At 44.7% G+C, this 13,202-nt stretch overlaps 1 protein-coding gene and 1 long non-coding RNA gene across 2 annotated transcripts; one reads left to right on the forward strand and one right to left on the reverse strand.

Moving 5' to 3' along the window:
• Window positions 1-169: 169 nt before the first annotated feature.
• On the forward strand, window positions 170-12,221 carry nup88 (nucleoporin 88). The gene is made up of 17 exons (XM_006640823.2): window positions 170-428; window positions 1,108-1,277; window positions 3,269-3,394; window positions 4,365-4,451; window positions 4,720-4,896; window positions 5,190-5,376; window positions 6,196-6,349; window positions 7,101-7,199; window positions 7,341-7,431; window positions 7,612-7,716; window positions 8,166-8,318; window positions 9,202-9,327; window positions 9,922-9,987; window positions 10,413-10,493; window positions 10,722-10,848; window positions 11,139-11,257; window positions 11,792-12,221. The coding sequence occupies exons 1-17, from the start codon at window positions 201-203 to the stop codon at window positions 11,853-11,855; spliced, it is 2,160 nt and encodes a 719-aa protein (XP_006640886.1). The 5' UTR covers window positions 170-200; the 3' UTR covers window positions 11,856-12,221.
• On the reverse strand, window positions 2,097-4,761 carry LOC107079943 (uncharacterized). Its single transcript, XR_001480835.2, has 3 exons — window positions 4,609-4,761; window positions 2,425-2,514; window positions 2,097-2,269 (listed from the first exon to the last, which is right to left on the reverse strand). It is a non-coding gene; the product is annotated as an uncharacterized lncRNA (long non-coding RNA).
• Window positions 12,222-13,202: the final 981 nt, after the last annotated feature.

Here is a 13,202-nt window from a genome sequence, read left to right on the forward strand (position 1 = left end):
ATACTATGCTGAAATAAATAGTTGCCGCTCCTATTGGTCGGCGCGTAGGATGACGTTTCCAATAAGCCATTTCTTATTGGTGAGATTAATTTCGAAAGGACCCCGCCTTTAGCGTGCAGCTGGCTTTCATTGGTGCTTTCAATCAAAACGTCATAACCCTGAGACGAACTGTAGGGGGGTACATTTTGACAGTAGTAGAGATGGCGACGTTCGTAGGAGAGCGTTGGAGGAGCGAGTTGCCTGGACATGATTTATTCACCAAACTCCGTGAAAACCTCGATCGTGACTTTAGAGGAAGCGGTAGGACGCCAGCCAAGAACCTGGCCTTCTGCTTAAATGGAGATTTATTTGTGTGGGACGAAGCCAACAGCGTTTTTTATACGACGAACCTGCGACAGCTAGATGTTTCGGATGGAGCAAATTATCAGGTTCGGCTTGGATGGGAATGTCTTCACTGTAGTTATCGATGACATCTTTTAGTTGCTTTATGTAAACATAAAGTTATTTTAAAAAGCTACGATAAGACCAATGCAACAGGTTTCTTCCAAGTACTCGGGGCTTCATAAACGACACAATGAGCTAGCTGCAGTAGTTCATCTTTCCGTTACGTTACGATGCCTGTTTTCCTCGGTGGATTCAAGTTTACTCCCTCATCACTCTAGTTAAGATATCATTGCACGTTTTTGTAATGATGTTGTAAGCTGCAATCCTTACAACACATTTTAACGACTGAACTGTGGGTTTTAGCAAAAAAATTCACAGTGTGAATCAGGGTAATATCATTGCTGTATTTTACAGCCTGTTGGTATTACACTGTGTAACTTTTGTACATGTGGAACTTTGTGAGTTTATACCATTCCTCTTATTTTGTGATGTTGAATTATAAACAGCTGGTTGCACCGTGTAACTACATCTATCAGATTATTGTATTGACATCATGTACATCCATGATGCCTATTACTCACAGAGTAAGTAGCTGTATTTGCTGATATTTAGCACAGAGAATCAGTGATGCATGAGGGCGGAATGTAGTGGCAGAGATGTTGTACCTAGCAGTGCTGGGCAGGATGTATCTCATTGCGGTTAGTTCCCTCTTTTCCTCTGCAGACCCTGATGTGTATCAACCCACCGCTGTTTGAAGTCTACCAGGTGCTGCTGAGCCCCACGCAGTACCATGTGGCTCTGATCGGGCGCCGGGGAGCCAGTGTGCTGGAGCTGCCCCAGCGATGGGGAAAGAGATCGGAGTTTGAGGGGGGCCGTCCACGGATTAACTGCAAGTGGGTACTCCTTAGTTTGACAAGAGTACAGCTGAGGGGTCGTTTTCAAATTAGGTGATGTAATTAATGGTGTACCGCAAGGACCTGTACTAGGATCACTGCTCTTCCTAATTTATAGAATTGATCTACATTCTAATACAGTTAGTAAAGGTGTCAAGTTTTCTGATGATACCAAATTAGGAAGATTAGTAAACATTCTAGAAGAGGGAATTACAATTCAAAAAGATTTAGATAAAATTCAAGACTGCTGAACACCCTACAGCTGACATTTAATATAGATGAATGCATGCAGGTCACAAAAACGTAATCTTTAAATAGAAATTGGGGAAATGTGGAGCTAGGAGAGGCTAGGAAAAAACTTGGGTGTTGATGGTGACACATTCGCTTACATCTTCTGGACAATGTGGGAAAGCAATAAGAAAGGCAAATGGAATGTTAGGCTGTATTGTGAAAAGTGTAGAATTCAAATCAATGGATGTCAAGGTGAAATTGTATAATGCACTAGACAGGTTAAAAACTAGATAGTTTAAAATACTGTGTACAATTTTGTTTGTCACAATACAAAAGTTGCTGCTATTCTGAAATCCATCCAAAGAAGAGCAACCATATACATTGAATGTCCTGCACTGACAGGATGAAAGAACTGAACCCTACTGAAGACTACCAGAGTACACGATGAAAGCATCACAATTCTCAAAGGCGTTGACAGGCAGCCCGTAAGACATTTTCAAAATGGAGTTTTCACAAGTGGAAGCTACATGAAAGTGCATTTAAAAGCAAAAATAGAAGGCACTTCTTTACCTTAAGGCATAAAGACTGTGGAACAAGCTTCCCAGCCATGTGGTTGATGTTGATACTTGGCTTCATTCAAGAAACAGCTGGATGAGATCGTTGGATCAAGTAACTACTTCTGATCAAGATGTGTTGTGACCAGCAGGGTTAGATGGTCCGTGAGGTCACAACACAGCTTCTGCAGAAAGAGCTGTACTGGGCTGCAGGGAAGCAAACAACAATATTCAATGAGGCCACTATTAATTTATTGTATTTTACAGTTCGCAATTCAGCTACTTATAGATGGGGGCTTGGAAATGTATAGGGGTATAACACAAATCATCATGGAGAAACACAACATCTTGAAGGTCCTGACCTGTGCATCACCCTGTCGGGTTCCATCCGCAGTGTCTTGCAGCTGCGCTTCAGAGTTGTGAGAATCTGCTGAAATAGCTGCTTGACAGCCCTGCAAAAATGCAAAACTGCATGGAGTTGTGGCAATCTGTACTACAGAACAACCAATCAGACTGAAAATCATGTATGAACAGCAGCACTTTAAATTTTCTCACAAGTAATTCAGTGGTTGTCCAGTTTCTACAGGTGCAGTTTTTCATTTCAGTAAAATTTAAATTTAGCAGCATCCAAAAAGTATATAACCACAAATGCTATATATCTCACTCTCAGCACACGATAAAAACTTTCAGAAGAGGGTTTTCAGTGTTGGGCAATCTTTTTGTGACCTGACATGCCTCAATGACCAAGAATGAGCCTGTGGCTGTAATAATGGATTAATTATAAACTGCAAAATTCCTCATGTTTGTACATAACACTGACCATCAAGACCTAAAGAGCCATGCAGTGCCTCTGGAGGAGCTGCCCAAGGCTAGTCAGGCTAGCTCTGCAGTGCACAGTGTATAGCAGAGAGCTTTTCTCTTGGAGTCCTCTTGGGAGGAAATTGTATAACTCGTTGAAGGAAGGAATGACGCTAGATTGTATTGTCTGCACGGCAAACAGGCTACAGTCCCTGGAGATGGCTAAAGTTGTCTGAAACAATTCCAGGGTTATAAAAAGAAAGCACACCCACCAGCAATATTGCATTTGTTTACATACCTGTATAAGGGCATTTAAATTTGATCTGAGGCCTAAACACGCAGCTACAACAAGTTATTTAGTTGTTAAAATGGAGGTCCTGTTAAAAACACTGCTCCCTGTCTGCTCAGGACCATTCCTGTGGCTGAGCGCTTCTTCACCAGCTCGGGCTCCGTGATCCTGAGAGACGTGGCCTGGTACCCCAGTGAGACCGAGGAGCCCCACCTGGTCCTGCTCACATCTGACAACACGCTAAGGTAGGGGTCTCCTTCAAGAGGCACGAGGCGGGAAGCCATTCTGCTGAGGCTCCCCGAGACTGCTCCAGTGCAGAACTGTCAGTACTGGAGCTGGGTATTGATTTGTTAAGTAGTGGCATTGCTGCCTCGCAGTGCTGGACCTGGGGTGCTGTCATGCGAGGAGTTTGTATGTTCTTCCCTTGTTTGTATGGGTTTCCTCCCACAGTCCAAAGACGTACTGGTAGGTTAATTGGCTTCTGGGAAAATTGACCCTGGTGTGAGTGTGTGTGTGTGAGCCCTTTGATGGACTGGCTTCCCATCCGGGGCGTACCCTGCCTTGGGCCTGCTGTTTGCTGAGTTAGGCTCCCTTTTGACCCTGTTTTGGATGAAAGTGGTTAGAAAATGGATGGATGATTTGTTTAATTTTAAATAATGTTCCTTGTTGCTTATAACTCTTTTTTTGTCTGCACTCTCTTCTCAAGATAAAGATAAGATATGATTTATTGTATTAGGATTTTGTCTTTTTGCAGACCCCAACTTGCTCTCCATGAGACACACAGACAGGGAGAGAAGCTGGGGGTCAGAGCGCAGGGCCGGTCATTTATACGGCGCCCCTGGAGCAGTTGGGGTTAAGGGCCTTGCTCAGGGGCCCAACGGAGTAGGATTCCTCTGCCGGCCGCAGGATACGAACCGGCAACCTTCCAGCCACAGGCACAGATCCTGAGTCACAGAGCCACCACACCGCCCCAACGGAATAGTCAAAATATCATTTTCATAAAAGAAAGCAATTGGTAGAATGCGAGTGTTGATCGAAAAGAACAGATTTAAAATTCTTACAGACAGCAATTGACATTGAACCGTGGGTGTTTATTGGAATTTGCAGTGTTCAGTTTTGTAATGGAAGTGTCAAGGTTGACTACCCATCAAGTGATGCAGGTCAAGAGCTCTAAATTCCTCTTCCTTCAGCTGCCTGCCAATGCTCTTTCCACAGGTTCTACAATCTGAAGGAGCCCCAGTCTCCGGCCCGGGTCCTCTGTCTGTCTCAGTGTGAAGAGGAGAATGCTGTCCGCACACAAGGGTACCCCTGCGTTCTGTAACTCCTCATTAACACCTGGAAAACTGCTCTTGTGACGTTTAATTAGCTCAATTAAGTCATTAAGGTCTGAAGTGGTGGTAAGAAAACCAGTAATAAGTGCAGCATTTGACTACAGTTGCCTTCCTCTGCTTAGAAGTACCTTCTTGTCCTCCAGAGGTCTGTGAATTTCCATTCAGACAGTAGCTGCATGAGCTGATCCCTCGTCTCGATGGCAGGCTTGTCAGTTTCTCTTGGGCTCCTGGTGTTGCAGGCGGTCCTACGCGGCCTCGCTGGGGGAGATCGCGGTGGCGTTTGACTTTGGGCCGCTGGGCTGTGCTCCTCGCCAGCTCCTGGGACAGCGGGTGAAGGAGGAGGTCCTGGCGTACCCTCTGTACATCCTGTATGAGAATGGGGAGACCTACCTGACCTACATCAGCCTAGCGCACAGGTCAGTACTCTGCAGGAGGAGAAAAGAGTGTTTTATGCGATTGTCCGGAAAAGCGCTAAGTGTGAGGATCATCATCATCATCAATAAATTACCCTCTACCCTAGATGTATAGTTAATTCTGAACTGGCATGTCCTTGTTTCCTGTTCAGTTTGGAAGGTCTGGAACTTGTGGAGTGAAACTCAGTTCCCCGTGTGTGAGATTAGGTTCTGATTGTCCAGCCTGAGTGAAGAGTGAGTTTGTGTAGTAGGGCTCCAGCGCACTGGTCACCACGTGTCATGCTTGTGTCCTGCAGCGGGGGCAGTCTGGGAAAGCCCCTGGGCCCTCTGCCCATGCACCCCGCGGCTGAGGACAACTACGGCTATGATGCCTGCGCCGTGCTCTGCCTGCCGTGTGTGCCCAACATCCTGGTCATCGCCACCGAGACGGGCACGCTGTACCACTGCGTAGTGCTGGAGGCTGAGGAGGATGAAGAGGCTGGGGTGAGTGCCCGCAGCGGGCAAGAGGGGCACGTCCTAAGTGTGTCAGGCAGGGGAGTGGGAGGGGGGAAGGTTGGGTAACTTCTTGCAGATGACAGAGCATGAAAGCTTTTAACTTCAGTGAGATTCGGCTGGTTATATTGTAGTTATATACAGTGCCGCTAGAAAGTCTACACAACCTTGGCAAAGTAACACATTTGACGGCCTAACAGCCAGAAATCAAGACGTGAAATCAGAATTGATTTCACTTTATGTACCCGTTGTCATACATGACCTTCAGGTGAAAAACAAATGCTTGAAAAGTAATTGCAAACAAAATCTCGAAAAATGGGTTGGATAAGTGTCCATACTCCTTAGTTGGTACTTGAATTGCTTGAATTTTGACCATAAATCAATTTTACCCACGTACTGCAGCTCACCTAGATTTGGCAGTGCTTGTCCCTGCCTTCTCACAGAACTGTTCAAGCTCAGTCAAACTTTGGAAAGGGTGTGTCGATTTTCTATGGAATTTCAAGTACGGAGCTGCGTCAGCATGCGTAGGCTGTAAAGGACCAGGTGAAGGTTTATTCCAGGCTGAAAGGAAAAGAAAAGAGATGCAACATTTCGGCTGGAGTTGCCTTCTTCAGGAAGAAGGGTGTACACTGTACTCGGGAAGAGGGCTCTCCAGCTGAAATGTTGTCACTGCATATATGGTGTGCAAGAGAAAACGTTGAAAGATGTTTTAGTGGAACTAAGTACTGTGCATTCAGACACGAGGTCTGGGAGTCAGTGTGGTTGGGAAGTGCGTGGCCGGCGCAGTAATGGCGCGTCTCGCCCGAGCAGGCTGGCGAGCGCTGGGCGCGGGGCTCCGAGGCCGTGCCCTCGCTCTACGTGTTCGAGTGCGTGGAGCTGGAGCTCACGCTGAAGGTGGCGGCGGGCAGGGAGGAGGAGGAGGCCCTGGAGTCCGACTTCACCTGTCCGATCAGACTCCACAGAGGTGAGGGGCGAGGTGGTTGGGATCTCGTAATTCTGGAAGCACTGAGCTGGTTCTGCTGTTGGCCAAGCTCACATTTCTCACTGCAGGGTTGCTAGACGTCCCACGCAGTTCGGTGTGGCTTGGAAGCAGGTTTATTAGGAAAGGCCCTCCGGAGAGCCAAGCAGGGAGACCCCATCATTTTCTCAGAGATCAGCTCTACAGCTCGGGCATTTCTAGGTGCTTTCTTATACCCAAGACATACAGTAGTTTGAACAGCCTCCCTTGGTACCATGAAAGTGGTGTTGGGGGAAAAACACATTCTACTGGTTATCTCTGGACTTTGCAAACATCACTGAAGTTCAGCTGCCAGACTCTCTTTAGCTTACATAAACACCCATCACTGCAGAGTCACACAACAGGAGGGCTGTCTGCTTTTCTAACCCTAAAGCAACAAATATCTCACTGAATTTTACATTCTCCTTCCAAACCCATGTTGCCTCCTGCTCTGCCATTTTTGTACGGGTTTCCTAAACTTGAGAAAATAGACAGATCTTCAGCACTATATGAATTCTTGAATGTTCTCAAGTAAGAATACCGACTAGCCTTAGAACATTTTAATTTCATTTTCAGTTAGCGTGTGGTGCTCAGCTGAACTGTCACTGTCCTAAGGTGGGCAAAGATAAATATGGCATCAAAACGAGTAGGTCAGCCTGATCAGAAGAGTTGCTTAACCTCCAAGTCTTTGACAGCAGTGTCTGTCTGGTGTTTGCAGACCCTCTTTGCCAGCAGAGGTACCACTGTACCCATGAAGTAGGTGTCCACAGCGTGGGACTCACCTGGGTCAACAAGCTGCATAAATTCCTCCAGTCAGGTGGGTGAAATGGTGGACAAGGATCTTGGTTGTAAAACACTACGTATTTTGGCCACTGTTCTGTAGACCTTGAATGTGAGCATTAGCAGTAGTTTGGGCCGGTGAGGCCTTACGAACTGGGTTTTCTGGCTCTCCTGGCAGATGAAGAGGACAAGGACAGCCTGCAGGAGCTGGCGGCTGAGCAGCGCTGCATGGTGGAACACATCCTGTGCACCCGGCCGCTCAGCAGCAGGTATGGGAGACCAGGAAAAGCCTCTTGGCTTGTCTGTTGGCAAGGAAAGGGCGATAGAAGGAGCGACGGTCATTTCACTTAAATGATCTAAATCTTAGGAGGAAAAACTAATGCGGCAGATTGTTTTGCTTCATGCATTTCAGCCTCTCTAGTGATCTGTTTTCCCCTGTCTTGCTCCAGCTCTTCAGCTCCTGTCCGAGGTTTCTGGATTGTGTCAGACCTCTCCCTCGGAGCCACCATGATCTGCATCACCAGTACCTACGAGTGTCTCACACTCCCCCTGCTGTACGACTCACACACTGCACCCTCCCGATGGGGATTTTCACACTTCTTTCTTTCATGCTTTGGAAATGGTGTATACAGATCAACCCAGCTAAATGTTGATTTGATCTATGAAATGCCTGTATCTGTTGCCACAAACTGAAATGTAAAGCAATTACCTTATGAAAACATGCAAATTTATTGAAAATATTTTGAATGTAGTGTGCATTATTTGTGCCAAATGCCATTACAAGCAGCACTCTACACTTTTAGACAAGAATATTGCATTGCAAATACTTCGATGTACAAGTTTTGCATGGATACATTATTATTATATTATTATATTATTTGTATGTTGAATGTATTGCAATAATATGGAAAATAGCAAGACAGTATGAAAATAGGTTAAATTTTGCAGGTGTTCTGCTGCACTCAGCTTCCAGGAGAAACACTTACTTTGTCTCTTATTGAAGGAGCTCCATTCGGCCACACTCCCCTCCCCTGCTGTGTTCCCGCCCAGGGGCGGGGCTTGGCAGCTCTCCCTTGCGCGGATTGGCTGAGGATTCCTTCGAGCAGCACATCCGCAACATTCTGGCTCGCAGCTCAACCAATCCCTTGCTCCTGAGGTAAGGTTGAACTTTTTTGTAGCAAAGGTTTGATGGAATTAAACTTAAGCACTCTTACAGCAGAACTGGGAACAGGTAGATATAGTCAATAGAAGCAGGAAAACATGTTAAAGGTGCAAAACTAATATTTTAAATTAAAAAAAATGGAATATTGGCATTTAATAAAACATTGACAAAACCAGGACACTGGAAAAATGTGGTTTGAAAAAGTCTTAAGGACAGTTAATAGATGAAGTAAGTGACATAATCTATTTAGTCCCAAAAAGCATTTGACAAAGTCTCTATTAAACGCTAATTCTTAAATTACAGGCTACAGGAATCCCAGGTAGTGTGTACACATGGATTGAGAAACAGCATGTCAGCATGTCATCTTAAAGGCCATAATCTCTAAAATATGAAGTTTGGGCACAACTGCTTACAAGTCTAAATAAGGTCTTGCTAATGTTTTCCATACCATGAAAACAATGTTATAGTCTTAAAAGCATTTCAAAATTGTAACTTCAGTTTAGAACAAAGGGGATTTGCAATTTTCCCAAGTAGAGAAACTCTGATACAGTAAAGGTTGATCCAAAGGGACCACCTCAGAATCCCAACCAGAAACTAAAGCGAAATGTGTTTCCAAGAAATGGTTGGATGAATCTTTAGATTCATTTTGCTACTTAATTGGCAAACATGCAAGATGATCTGAAATGCCCCCTCTCATTTTCAGTCTTCTGTGTTGTACCAAATTGTTGTTCTTGGTTAATGTGTGCTCGTACTCATGCAGACAACTGCAGTAGCCCCAATCCTTGTAAAATAAATGCATTTTCCGTACACGGAGTACGTAACGACCTGCGCTCTGGGCGCCTCTCTGAGGTGAGTTACTGAGGCGAGTGTTTTTCAGGGCGGGAGAGAAGGACTCTGCTCCGCCTCCTTCCGAGTGTCTCCAGCTGCTGAGCCGGGCCACCCAGGTGTTCCGGGAAGAGTACATTCTCAAGCAGGACCTGGCCCGTGAAGAGATGGAGCGCAGGTAGGCCACAACAGGGCCCGGATCAGACCTGTGGTTCCTCATCCTGGCCTGCAAAAGCCCACATTTCCCTTCAGCTGAGCTTAATGACTGAATTGAGCTCACAAGCTGCTTGATTGAAAACAGGGACAAGTTTGTTTGTTTTTTTGTACTCGGAAGTTTGTAATTCTGCTACTTAGGAAATGCAGTTGTGAAGAGACCACCTCCAGTGTTTAAGATCCGAAAGCAGTTGAAATCAATCCCATTATTACATCGAAGAAGGAATCAATTGTGTAGTTGAGAGCTTGGCTGAACAAATACCAGCCATTTGCCAATACCATGAACCTTGTTGGACCTCAAGGATCAGGACTGAGAATCCCTAAACTCCCTTGGAGTCTGATCAGCCACTGGGAGGCTTAACAAATATTACACATATTGTACACTTGTAAACATGTGTCATGCTGGATTTTGCAGACTTTGGTCACAGTTGGTATTGTTTCATGCAGGGTTGTCTGCATTGAGGCTATGGATGTTGATACACAGGTCTGTACGCGCTAGCCCTGCCTCCATAACTGTGCATCTTCTCTTTCTCTCGCTTGCCCTCTCCATGATGATCAGGGTGAAGCTGCTAGGCGAACAGAAAAAGAAGCAGCTGGAGGACCTGGCACTGTGCCGAGAGGAGAGGTACACTGCATCTGTGTGCTTGTGCACAGGCATGCGTGGCACCAAAAGGATGACTGTGTTAGAAAAGACACCCATTGGATCTTGCACAAGCAAATGAGCGTCACGCGTGAACATTAACAAATCTCAACATTATTAATGCTTAGAAAAGCAGTAATTCACCAGGAAATTCTTGGTACCTACAGTAAATGAACATTCTCAATTACACAATGGGCATGCTTTACTTCAGAGCTGGCTTTGTACCTACTGGGCGCCTCCCTATTATATGAAACAATCATGCAAATGGAAGAAAAATCCATTAATGATCTATGAAAAGTTATTTAGAATTCATATAATGCAGAACGTCTGTATTCAAGGGTGTAGATGGGATGGAAGAACAGCAGACGTTAACTGATTAATGGACTTACCAGTCCCTCTGTGTCCTTCAGGAAAAGCCTAAGGGAGATGGCAGAGCGCCTGGCTGAGAAGTACGAAGATGCCAGGTATCGCCAGGAGGCCATCATGAACAGGTAACAGGCAGCACAGCTCTCTCAAAATTATAGATCAGTGTCCTGCTGTTTTCTTGCCATACAGAAGTCAAGTCAATGGTTATTGCAGACCACAGGCATCCAGGCAAGAGCTTACATGTGGGAATGATGAAGCACTGTAATTAACTGGGAAGTTTAATTCCTATAAAAAGTTTGAACAGGCTTTGCCTGGTGATGATGGTAATGGTTTCCTGTTGCTCACTGTGCCAGGATGAAGCAGGTTCTGGGCAGCCTGAGATGCCAGCTGCCTGTGCTGTCCGACAGTGAGAAGGACATGAGGAAGGAGCTACAGACCATCAGTGACCAGCTGCGCCACCTGGGCAATGGCATCAAACAGGTCAGACAGCAGAGAAACACCCATGAGGCTTTCTCTACCCGACATTATCTCACCTTACCCCCACGGCAGGGACCGACGGCACTAAACATCGATTAAAACAACCGAACCAAAATTACAGGCACTGCTTGACTGTTGAAACATCTACCACATTTTAATGAGGAAAATGTGGATGTTTGGTAATCTTGACAGGCCTTTAAACTTAATTAAACATCTTTTGGAGGAGGGAATTTCTCCTGCGTGTAACATTATGGAGAGCTGGGCACAATGAGGCATGATGCTCTCTTCCTCAGGTGACAATGAAGATGGACTATCAGAAGAAGCAGATGGAGAAAGGAATGACAACCCCCAGGACTAGTCTTGCGCTTAACGCCAACCAACGGAAATGTGTCCAGTCTGTGCTTAAAGAACAGTAAGTATTGCAACCTGCCGTCAACATGGCTTAATTTCTCAGTTTTTATTGTCTTGTTCCTCTAAATCAGTGGTTCTCCACCCTGGAGCACCAGCATATCTGTTGGCCTGTAACTGCTCTGCTTGCTCTTCTAGGATTCTTTTTGTACTCAGTCATTAATTGTTCAAACTACAAGATATATTTATATATGTTTGTATGCATGGTTTTGAATTGCAGCTTAAATGGGTCTTTGAATAAGCTTTTGTGAATGTAAGTTTATTCAATTACAAATATCAGTCTGATTATGCACATGAGATCTTGCCTTCCCACCCTACAATGGAGAACAAAACTAGTGCAGCCCAGGCAATAATGACTTGCAGAGTAAAATTTAAAATCTGCAGCAGTCAGGTTTTACTGTTGGTGCATGTTGAAAATCCAGATGGTGTGACAGTTTCAGCATTGTACCTGGTCCATGTGGAACCATGAGTGCTTCAGTGTTGCATGACTTTACATACCAGGGGGCTCCTGTTCTGAGGGGTTGTCTTGTTTCCACAGGTCAGAGCACATCGCAGACATGATGAAACAGATCAAAGACATCAAGAACCACTTCAGCTTTTGATGGGGGAGGGGGTATTTCAGATCTTAAACTCAACTGCTCTGCTAGGTTGTACAAAATGCATCTCAAAGGGCTCCAAACCTACACTTGTCAAGGTAGTGTTTTTTCCAGGCAGCAGGCTTCTATCCATCTCTATTATACTACAATAAGTTAAAACATTTTTAAAGGCTTTTCTATTTGACTTGTCTTTGGAGCGGAACAGGTCAATGCCAATGTCTTGAACATGCCCTCTTTGCACTGGACTTGGATTAACCAAGACAAAACTGGAATCCAGATGCAGTGTTTAAGTTCTAGTTTGTACACCATGTTTTTATACATGAACTTTATGTATATTGATCTAACAACAGATTAAACTTTTTTGTGACTTTCTGTTGCCGAGTCCCTTTCAGTGCTGTGTTGACAGGGTGTGAACTCGCACAGGAAGGCACTGCAGTGCTTTCCAGTGTCTTTACAGACCACTGCACTTCTGTTGAAGAATGTTTTTTTAATTGCAAAGAGAAATGTTGCACATCTCTTCTCTGTGCACTGCATCTCCTAAACCTTCCACCAGTGTCTTGGTGAGAAACAATCACCTTCTGGTATAGGATATACTCAAAGGTCATAGGACAGAAGATACAATTTCTGTAAATAAGATGTTTTTTTTTGTTTTAATTGTTTAACTTTTTTTTTTAGCACCTCTCACCTCTGATCGTTTTCAGTATAATCTGAAGTTTAAAAGGAAGTGCTTAAAGATACAATAGGCTAGGCTCAGAACAGTCACTGCTGATTTTCCCCTTAAGATTGACTGCAACAGATCAAATACTTGCTATTTATGCAAGTTCCTGATGGAGGCGATTCTACATTGTGTCCTGAATGGTACAGGACTTCTTCCACTATGTATATGGTGTGGTTACCGGTGTCCTATAACGTTTCTTCACAAAGAACTAAACACTTCAGTGTAAAAAGTAATGCTGAGCTTTTTTTTTAAAGAACCAACTTTAGCCTTTCCATAACCCAGGCATTCCATGAAGCAGGAAACTTTGCTATTCCTTCTCACAATGTTAATGTAATACTAAGAATACTACAGGGCTATATTGCACTGCTGAAAAGATAAGAACCCATCTTGAAAGCAGCAAAGGTTTTTCTCAGTGTAGAATACCTACCCCTGTTCATGGCCTGATGCTCACTCTTCTGCTTTCACCCAGATGCTTCACTGATAAAGTACCTCATAATCCACAGATTAAGGATGGACAGGAATGCCCATCAGGATGCTTCAGTAAATAACATCTTTGTTGTGCTGCCGGAGCCAGTAAGAATCTGGTTCTTGCTTCAGAATTGTGCCGCTGATTCTAAACCATAAAAATGTAGATA

This window comes from Lepisosteus oculatus, chromosome 26 (assembly GCF_040954835.1).
Source record: "Lepisosteus oculatus isolate fLepOcu1 chromosome 26, fLepOcu1.hap2, whole genome shotgun sequence".
NCBI lineage: Eukaryota > Metazoa > Chordata > Actinopteri > Semionotiformes > Lepisosteidae > Lepisosteus > Lepisosteus oculatus.